Raw genomic sequence first — 10,431 nt, 5'->3', positions numbered from 1 at the left:
CATCCATCAAATCCATGTCACCAATCAGCTCCTTATTTTCCACGTACCATATTTCCAGAAGGATCTGCTCCATGATCTTGTTGGGCACAGAGGTGAAACTGACTGGCCTGTAGTTCCCCAGGTCTTCCTTTTTTCCCTTTCTGAAAATGGGGTTATGTTTCCCTTTTTCCAGTCAGTAGGAAGTTCATCAGACTGCCACAACTTCTTGAGTATGATGGACAGCAGCTTAGCAGCTTCATCCAACAGTTTACTCAAGATCTGTGGATGCATCTCATCAGGTCTCATGGACTTCTGCACCTTCAGGTTCCTTAGATGGTCTTGAACCTGATCTCCTACAGCGGGTGGTTCTCTGGTTCTCCATTCTCCCAGTCTCTCTCTTTGCCTTCTGTGACTTGAGTAGTGCATCTTGAGCGCTTGCCAGTGAAGGCTGAGGCAAAAAGGTTGAGTACCTCAGCCTTCTCCATATCTCAGGTAACCAGGTCTCCCATTTCCTTCTGGAGAGGGCCCACTTTTTCCCTAGTCTTCCTGTTATTCCCTACGTACCTATAGAAGCTTTACTTGTTGCCCTTGATGTCCCTGGCCAGATTTAATTCTACCAGGGCTTTAGCTTTCCTAGTCTGATCCCTGGCTGCTCAGACAAATTCTCTGCATTCCTCCCAGGCTACCTGTACTTACTTCCACCTTCTGTAGGCTTCCTTTTTGTGCCTGAGTTTGTCCAGGAGCTCCCAGGACATCCACGCAGGCCTCCTGGTGTTTTTGCTTGACTTCCTCTTTGTTGGGACACATCACTCCTGAGCTTGGAGGAGCTGATCCTTGAATACTCATCAGCTTTCCTGGGTCCCTCTTCCCTCCAGGGCTTCATCCCATGGTACTCTACCAAGAAGATCCCTGAAGAGGTTGAAGTCTGCTCTCCTGAAGTCCAGGGTAGTGAGCTTGCTGTATATTAAAGGCACAGTATTTCTTTAAAAAACACTTTTCAGATTACCCTTTATCCCTGTTATGTTGCCCCAGCTTCAGTGGGCAGAATTACTGAATTTAACAGCTGTTGGAAACCACCAAGACCAGGTTCAAACCAGCCAAGCATATGTCATTTGAGACACACGGTAAAGCAATTCTCTGTGATCAAAATTTTTGAGAGGATACAAAAATCTGCTCATCACAACAGTGAAACAGCAAAGGACTTGGACGGGCAACTAGTCAACGGCACTCTTGACTGATCTTTTAATTATAGAATTCTAATGTTGTGTGCTGCACCTACTGCCTTGGTTGTACATAAGTTTACTTTCGTAACTTCACTAGAACTCATTGCTGTGCGTGGGGTTTTTTTTTCCCCTTTTAGGACTACTATCAAAGCCAGGAGGTGAAGCAACGTTTTATGGCTGCCATGCATAGCATTGCCCACCTGACGGCAAGAGATGTGGCTACAGCGTTCGATCTTTCACAGTTTAAGTCTGCTTGTGATTTAGGAGGTATTGCCTGCAATTCAACTTGCATACAAATTGAAGGGAAAAGCTTGATTTGAGTTCCATATTTTATTATTTAAAACATAGGTATAGTTTTTACTAGAAGTGCAGTAATATTATCCACTGTTGTTTTTCTGGTATTGTAATGTCAGAATAAAGGCCTGAGTGCGGTTAACTGAAAGCAGTTACTTAAATAGTATTTGAGTAGTTAGAAATAAGTGAATGTTATTTCTGGACAGAAAACAAGAGGGTTTGTGTCTCAGATGATAGAATATTGGACTGGGAGCTCCGTTTGCAACTGCGCTCTTCCTGTCCTTTGGCACGTTCAGGATTTTCAGAAATAATGTGGAATTTATTTCTGAATCCTTCTGCACTGGAGTGTCAAACCTGAGATGCTGCACTGCTAGAACAAAGTTTGGATTCTTTTAAATTGGTTTGTTTTGCCTGTTTTAATAATTAATATCTGAGATGACCACCACGATGTGTAATACCCATGTTACACCTGAAGAAACTCTTCTCGTTAGTGTCTCTTTTTGCCCTGTGCTTGGACTTGCACAGGGGGAGTGTTATTACAGAGGGAAAGATCCACTGAAGAAAGACTACTTGACATGCCATCCACCTCCCCCGGCACCAAGTAAGAGGGATTTACAACAGTACTAGTGCAACCTTTGCCACTTGTGCAGAGACTCCCAGACTTCAACATGCCTATCCTTCACCGTGTTGGAGAGTATTTGTCAAACTTCAGTCCCCTTCATTAATGTTCTACCCCACAAATAAGCCCTGAGGTAGTGGTGTCAAAGGTCATATTAGCAGTTTCGTGACAGTAAGGAGTCATGCCTGCATTCTCCAAGCTTTAAAGCATCGATCTATCCACCAGTAGCTGCTACCACTCACCTTAATTGTGGAGCTGACTGTCTATCATTCTGATTTGATGTCTTTATTTTAATATCCTATATAGCCATGTCTTTAAAAATTTCTGCAAATGCTGGGAGAAAAGACTTGATTTGACTTTTTTTAAACTTTGAACAGGTTGCACTGGAGCTCTGGCTCATGAATTAGTACAAACATACCCAAATCTCAAAGTCACGGTATTGGACCTTCCAGAAGTCATTGCAAACACCTCTCGCTTTCAGCCTTCAGGACAACACACAGCTCCAGTGACATTTGTATCAGGTAAATGCTTTGTCCTATTTCTGTTACCCTGGAGCACAGAGCAGGTTCTTCTGTTGCAGAAAATGGTGTGCTACCCTGTTCCAACCCCCAAACGTATGTCTTAATACAAGGCAGTGTAGGCTTACCTGTGCCAGGTTGTATTTCTCAAGCCTGTCGGGATTAAAAACAAACTGGGTATGATTGCAGAATATGGATAAATAAGGAAGTATGAATTCGTAATTTTTTGAGTACCCCTGGGAGTAGAGTCTGCATGTCTTTGTCTCAGGCTTCTGTTTTCTAGGCTCGATCAACATGGTGGCTACAGAGGACTTTGTCTCCTTCCTTGCTTCAGGCTTTTTCTTCTTTTTTATATGTTACAGAATTCTTACCTGTGATCTTTTCTCTTTAACTACGCTTTATCTGCAAATCAGTGCATCCCTGTACCTGTTCACGCTTGTTTTTTGCTTTACCTCTGTTGAAGCTCCTAGTTCCTCTGCAAAACTTTAATTTAATTTTGTAGGAATGTACTCTGTGGTTTCTGTAGGAATGTGCTAATTGTGCTTTCCAACAGGTGACTTCTTCAAGGATAACCTTCCAGAAGCAGATCTTTACATCCTGTCACGTGTGCTCCATGACTGGCCTGATGAAAAGATACATGTGCTGTTAAGCAAGATATCGGCTGTTTGCAAACCAGGTAAGTTTTTTATCTCTCAGGCTTAAAGGTTCATGTGAATGCATAAACGTAGTGAGTAATCCTAAGAAGTTCATATTAAAATCCCCATAATTTTCTGTCCAGTCATAGTAGCTTTTGATTGAATGTCTGTACTTGTGTTATGGTAATACCCACTAAGTAAAAAAGGAAACAAAGCTGCTAATAAAACTATGTAAAATAAACACTTACTGTAGTTGCAGATTTCACATAATACTATATCATCTTCCCTATCTGCCATGCCCAGTATCATCAAATAACTATATTGCTTATTTCTAGACATATGAGTAGCTTAACTGAATTTCCTTTAGGTTAATCAAGAAACAGGTTTATTTTGCTATCTCAGTAGTGCCCAGAATATGGTAAACTGGAGTTCAGGAATACTTCATGCACAGATTTCCTGAGAAATATGTAGCCTCTTGCGCTCTCTCCTGCATTTTGAATAGAGTATCTCAAGTTGGAAGGGACCCATAAGGATCATCAAGCCCAACTCCCTGCTCCTCGTAGGGTTATCTGAAACTCAACCATATGAGTAGGAGTGTCACCACGTGCTCCTTGACCTCTGACAGGCGTGGTGCCGTGACCGCTTCCCTGGGGAGCCTGTTCCAGTGACAGACCACCCTCTCAGTGAAGAACCTTTTCCTCACGTCCAACCTGCACTTCCTCTGGCACAGCTTCGCTCCATTACCTGGTGTCCTATCGCTGGTCACCAGAGAGGAGATCAGCACCTCTCTCTCCACTGCCTCCCTTGGGGAAGCTGTGGACAGGGACAAGGTCACCCCTCAGGCTTCTCAACTCCATGCTGAACAAACCATGTGACCTTGGCCAGTCCTCACAAGTCCTGCCCTCGAGGCCTTTCACCATCTTGGTCACCCTCCTCTGAATGCACGCTAGTAGTTTTATGTCCTTCTTATATCGAGATGCCAAAACTGCAGGCAGTACTCGAGGTGGGGCCGCACCAGTGCAGGGTGGGACAATCACCTCCCTCAACCAGCCAGCTGTGCTGTGCTTGATGCTCCCCAGAACAAGTTTGGGGCCTTTGGCTGCCGGGGCACACTGTTGACTCATATTTGGACAGCATTAAAGGTCAAAGGAGAAGATGAAAAGCAGAAAAGTCTGACTGCTAAGATCAACTGATTCCTTAATCCAACAGGATTAACTGTAGCTATGAAGTTTGTTTCATAGGAGAACATTCAAAATTAAAGCTAGGCCATAAAGCATAATCCTGTTTATAAATTAAGAAAAGAAATGATGGGTGACTGTCTTAATCTCCTTATGCAAAGACTGGGGTATGTCAGATGCTTACAGGAGATGCTTGGTTCAAACGGAAACAAGACCGAGTTTAAACTCTGAAGTAGTCAGGATGTGATCTGAACGTCACTGAAGAGGAGCCAGTGCTCTAAACTCCCTGTTCCTTTTAACAATTAATGGTTGCTTCCAGGAAGACATTAGTGAAAGTAAAGTCCTGTCACTGACTTCCACTGGAGACCATTAAAACACTAGTCTGGGGAACCTCTGTAAGTGTCTCTAGACAAAACACTAAACTTGTAGCTAAAACTACTTTACTGAACCACTTTTGGTTGTTTTGGAAATGCAGGAAGTGCCTTGCTAGTGGCAGAAACTGTGCTTGACGAGCAGAAGATGCACCCTCCCAGAGCAGTACTACAGTCCCTCAGTATGACTGAAGGCAAGCAGAGAAGTGGCTCAGAATATAAACGGCTACTGGAGAAATACGGATTCACAAATGTACAAATTAAGATCACAGGAAACTTGTTAGATGCTGTTTTGTGCTTCAAGAGGAATTTGTCACCGTAGTGTGCCCAGAAGCAAACTGGGGTGCTGAGTTTTTATAACACTTGTGCAATATACCCATCATCAACCCGCACCTATTGTCAGTTTAGGGTCATTTTGACCCTTTTTCTGGAGCATAGTTGTTATAGGCCTTGAATAAAAGTTGGACTGCAGCTTCTGCAGGAGTAAGTTCTGTCCATTTAAAAAGTGTCTGGGATGGGCTGAAATGCCTGTGTGTTAAACTCCTTAATGTCAACTTCTTTTGACTGGTTTGCAGACCATGTTAAGCTTAGACTCTACATAGCTGTGTAGCATGGCAAGTTAAAACTATACAAGCTTCTATAAGCCACACTAATACCTTGGTTTTCTTGGACCTTAAAATTAAAGAGAACTCTCCCTCTGCAGTAAATTAGGTGGTTACTGCTCATTTTTATCAGAAATGAAAAAATAAAAACAAATACTGTACCATCTGTCTGAATTTGGGGATGATGGTCCTCTCTTTCACTTTTCTGTGGGGGCTTTACTCAAAAACATCTCAAGGATGCAGTTCTTCCGCAGGCAAAAGTGAAAATAGGACAAAGTTCAAACGTGTTCCTGCAGCAGCTGTAATGTCACAGAGAAACTTCATCAGTCTCTGGTCTCGTGCCGCCGTGTTATACCCACACAGGCAGCAGTTGAGGCCTGTTCCTATCAGTTTGGGGTTTTTCTGAATATGATTAAATGGACATATGTGCTTTCTGTCTCATTACTTGAGATGAGTTTCAGGATTTATGTATAAATTCTCTTATGGAAATTAAAAATAGAATTGTCTTTTATGTTCCAGTCTTTAATTGGAGAAGTATATACTGTGACCCATCTCAAGTAAAATGTCACTCATGTCACCTCTCCTAATGTTCATTTTTCCCTGATACTTCGTTGATATTTATTTTTTCTATTTAAAGTGTACTTTGTAGTGGAATCCTTCCTGGAGATTAAAGTTGCACTTTCAAACTAGCTTTCTTCTCTATCAGTTGTGACTTTCTTGCCCATCACACTCCTACAGCAATAATCCAGTGGGGAAGAGTCCGTTCCTCTGCTGACTTGCCAACCTTAGCAAATTAAAGAGAGTTGATGAACAAGGTCAAGAGTTGCATCTGCCTGGTAGACCCTCTTTTTTTTTTTTTTTTAATGCTACTTAGAGGTTACTTTACTCTTTGAGCACTGAGTAAAGCAGAAGTGCCACAGCAATTCCATTCATCATGAGAAACATGCTTACAACACAGTGTTTCAGCTGCACGGTATCAGGAAAATGTCAGACTGTTACCACAGTGGAGTTTTTAATTCCTAGCGGGTTTTTATGAATGGCCATTTGATTGTTCTGATCTGTACAGACACATTTAAAGAGATACGGCAAAATATTCCACAGCTGAAGAAATCTAAGTTGTTCCTTTTCCGTACTGACGTGAAGCTCGCCACTGTGCTGAACAGGTTTGTGTTTTGAGAGAGACTCATTCTAGCAATCCAATGTTTCTCATCTCAGTTACTCATAAAATTCATAATGTTGTTCTCAAACAGCTTTCAGCAGCTTAAAGTCAGAAAAACTCAGTCCTGCAGTTGGCATACCTGTAACTGTCAGAGACTTTAAAAATGTGCCTCTGAGTACTGTGTATTTGCCTGTAAAATCCGACTAGAATGTGCTTGGCTACCACACCACCCCAGTGCACTCTGTGATTAAAGCACAACACTCTGTGCGCTGAGCGTTAGCCCCTTGGGCATGGCGACGTGCTGCTGTTCTGCACTCACGGGATAATTAAACACTGGAGCAGGTTGCCCAGAAAGGTTGTGGAATCTCTGTTCTTGGAGGTTTCAGGATCTGAGAACAAAGCCCTGAAGGAGCTGAGCTGATTGTAGAGCTGCCCTGCTTCGACTGGGAGGCTGGACTAGGGATTTCCTGTGGGGCATTTCAGCCTAAGCTATGTTTGATGTAGCCCAGTCACCTGAGCAATGATAAACTCTTCTTCTCTCATTAATGTCCAAATTAAGTTTTTCAGTTACCCTGGAGTCGCTGACTCCTGGAAGGGGTGGATTTAATGGTATTACACTGAGATGACTTCCGAAGCAGTAGCCGTAACTGAGAAAAATTGGGGCCTGTTCACTAATCAAGACATGAAGAATGAGAGAGCTGATTTTTAAAACCCAAATTAACTTCTGCCAATAAAGCCTGTAGGTTTGTTTTGCTCCTTGGAGAGTGACAGTTGGGGCTGCCTTCTCGAGGATGCTGTCTGTTACCCACATTCTGCCTTAGCAACAGTTTAGAGGAAATGTGATGTACAGAAAACAAGTTTTTGAGGTGGAGGCTTGGGGGAGGGGGTGCTTACAGCATGGTAGGTGGACAACAGAAACAAGAGCTGCAGCACTTGCTCACTGAACACTGAGGTAAGAATCCTTGAGGAAGATAGAAAGAGAAGTTTGTAAGAAACAGGAGACACAACTTGGTTGGCTGTCCGAGCTCAATCATTTTTATATCCCTTTTTGGCCTCGTTACAGCTATAACCAGTACTTGTGCCTGGAAAAGTAATGGGACAGGAGCAATAGTAGTACGTCGTCTGAGCCACCCAGCACAGAAGCTTAGGAAGGGCTATTCAGTGGCAAAGCCCCTTTGTGTGAGCTCTGCGTTCAGTTTTGGATGTGTGAGCCGAGTCCTGGATAGTAGAAGTATTTAATGTGGGTCTTTTGTTTTGAAGTAAGTTTTTGGAGGGCTGGGATTTTACCTCCCTCCCCCCAATACACACCTTTTGGCTGGGAATTACGTCCTTGCTAGACAATGATAATCTGGATTTTCTCATTGGAAAAGACTGTTATGACCATTAATTTTTTCTCCTATAAAACCATGGCCAAAATTTCTTCATCAGAGTGTGCTCCCTGAAAGGGTTGCAAGTTAGTTCTGTTTCAGTGCCTGTCATGAAGAAATTTCAGTTACGTTAGTAAATCTTCATTAACTGCAGGGAGATTTTTTTTTTCTTTTTTCCCTGCACTAACTTAATTTACTGTGTCTAATTTTTGAAGGTAGTGTTCTCCTTCTTGGTTGTGCTTGCTGGGTATATTTTTCCAGATTACCGTGACATTATCTAGATGTCCCAAATAACTTTTCATGGCAGATTATAATGACCATTCTATTTGTGTCCTCCTTGCAGAGTGTACAGAATTTGGACACCGTCTTTCAAAGATGTGGTGTAATAGTGACTTAGAAATTAAAGTCTAGGTAGTAGTCTAGTGCATTACTCTACTTAGCAACGTTTGCTGTGTAACCAGGCACAGCAATTCCCAGCTCTCTCTGTTGAAGGCAAAGGAGAGTCATACAGGAATGGGAGGAGGGAATAGAAACCACTGAATCATAACAAATGGACTTTGTAACCCAAACTTTAGATATCCAAATATTGGGAATTTTCAGAGGATGATTCATCTTACTTAATCTGTGAAAGGCAATTTCCTGGTTTTCCTAATAAAAGTGATTGTACATTTAATAGTGGATAGAGCGTATTTAAGAGGGCTAGCTGAAATACAGCTATCTAATTTAAGGATGACTGAATTAGGGGAGAAGAATCCCACTGGAGAGAGAATTGAGGTTCAGGCACACCTCAGACATGCCTGGCTGATCCTTTCTCTTTGTGAGGCAAACCTGTGTCATGGGTTCATCGCAGAGTAGGTGGCTTGAACCTCGCATTTAGTAAGGGAGCTGATGATAGCGGGAAAAAAACAGGGGATTTATTAATAAGCTGACAGAAGCTTTAATGACTCCTGGTAATTAATGCTGAAGTCTCAGCCAGCAATTTTATCTGCAGATCTCAGTCTCTTCTCCAAGAAACTGCACTATTATATTTAATTTACTTTTTGTCAGTTGTTAAATGTCTGAGGTGTACAGGTAGGAATAGCTCTGAGGAGATTGTCTTAAGAGTCAGAAAGATAGCGATGTTACGCAGCATTTAGTAGTACTAAAATCACTGTAAAATGCTGCTATTCTGATCTGAGTCGGTGGCCTCCTGCCCGCACTGTGCCAAGAGAAGCCACCACGTAAGATGCGAGGCGAAAAGACAAAGCGTAAAACCATGCCCATTTTGTCAGCGGCCCGCTCTTGTCTCCCCTTTCCGCTGATGGGTCTGAAGATGGACGAAGAAGCTGTGTGTAAACGAGATCATTGAAATCCTGCTCGCACCCCTAGGTCACCACAAAGGCCTCAGTTCCTACAGAAAGTGTGCAACGTTGGCCTCTTTGCTTCTGTAATGCTCGCCATCCACGGTTTTGTCTGCGTGGCACCACTGCGGGGTGAAGTGAGACAGCAGTATATCCCAGAGAGAGAACTTCTTTTCCCATCTTACTGCTTTCCACAACCCTCGTGCCAAGTCTACAGAAGTCACCCCCTCTTCCTCTGAGAACAGAGGCGTGACTTGACTTGCGAGGGTTTGATCCCTCCATAGGGTGGAAGGGAATTTCCTGGGCTTGCTGAGGAGTGGATTATACATTTAATAGTGGATTAATTGTTTACTAACAGAGCAAATCTGTAAATGATAAATGAAATCGCCCGTGTCTTGTAGTTCACACCCTTGTATACAGTAGCAGAAATTCGTCTTGTCCGATAATGGATTAGTACTGTTGCATGCATTTGTTTTTAAATTAGGCTGTGGGATTTTGCTGGCTGAAACGGTGCTGGATGGTGATAAGAGGAACAGGAGCACAGCTCTGCTGCAGTCTTTGAACATGCTTGTGCAGACGGAGGGAAAGGAGAGAAGTGGCTCTGAATATCGAGGCTTACTGGAACACCATGGATTCACAGATGTGAAAATCAGATTGACAGGAAATTTGTTAGATGTCGTTGTCTGCATTAAGTCCTAGGAAAAAAAAAAAAAAAGATTTAGTAGTAAAATCCGGATGTCTGCAGTCATGTTTGATGTCTTTGTGATTATGCAAATACATTCTGTTTCCCGTCGACATCATAGGTAAGAAATGTTACATCAGCTTTCTGGTTACTTTTAAAAAGGGGAGAGCCTGATGGCGTTTATTTTGAACTGAAGGAAAATGATGCCAGAAAATTCTCGTGGCAGTGACAGTGGGGCTGCACCACATCTCGGAGGTACCTTCAGAAACGAGTCTCCAGCTACGAATGGCGTCAGCAGCCCTGCGGCAGTAGTCACGTTGCTGAGAAATGTTTCTTCGTACTTGGTGCAATTGGAATAATCTGGTTTTTAGATCCGCGCACGCTGCTTTGCCCCTGTTTCAGGAGGCTATGGCAGGTATCATTTCAGTACTCCATCACCATCCGTTTTAGTAACATTTTGTGTT

The 10,431-nt window shown here is 42.8% G+C and overlaps 1 protein-coding gene across 1 annotated transcript; it reads left to right on the top strand.

The window, feature by feature from the left end:
- Window positions 1-1,339: 1,339 nt before the first annotated feature.
- LOC104510071 (N-acetylserotonin O-methyltransferase-like protein) lies at window positions 1,340-9,984 on the top strand (the record flags this gene model as incomplete). The annotated part of the gene is made up of 4 exons (XM_010152210.1): window positions 1,340-1,469; window positions 2,493-2,636; window positions 3,187-3,309; window positions 9,770-9,984. Coding segments are annotated over 4 exons (612 nt in total), but the record flags the coding sequence as incomplete, so codon positions are not given.
- Between the last annotated feature and the right edge of the window lie 447 nt (window positions 9,985-10,431).

Source organism: Eurypyga helias, unplaced genomic scaffold, assembly GCF_000690775.1.
Source record: "Eurypyga helias isolate BGI_N326 unplaced genomic scaffold, ASM69077v1 scaffold9925, whole genome shotgun sequence".
Classification (NCBI taxonomy): Eukaryota; Metazoa; Chordata; class Aves; order Eurypygiformes; family Eurypygidae; genus Eurypyga; species Eurypyga helias.
The sequence above is the reverse complement of the archived record's forward strand: the minus strand, read 5'-3'. Positions and strand labels throughout refer to the sequence as shown.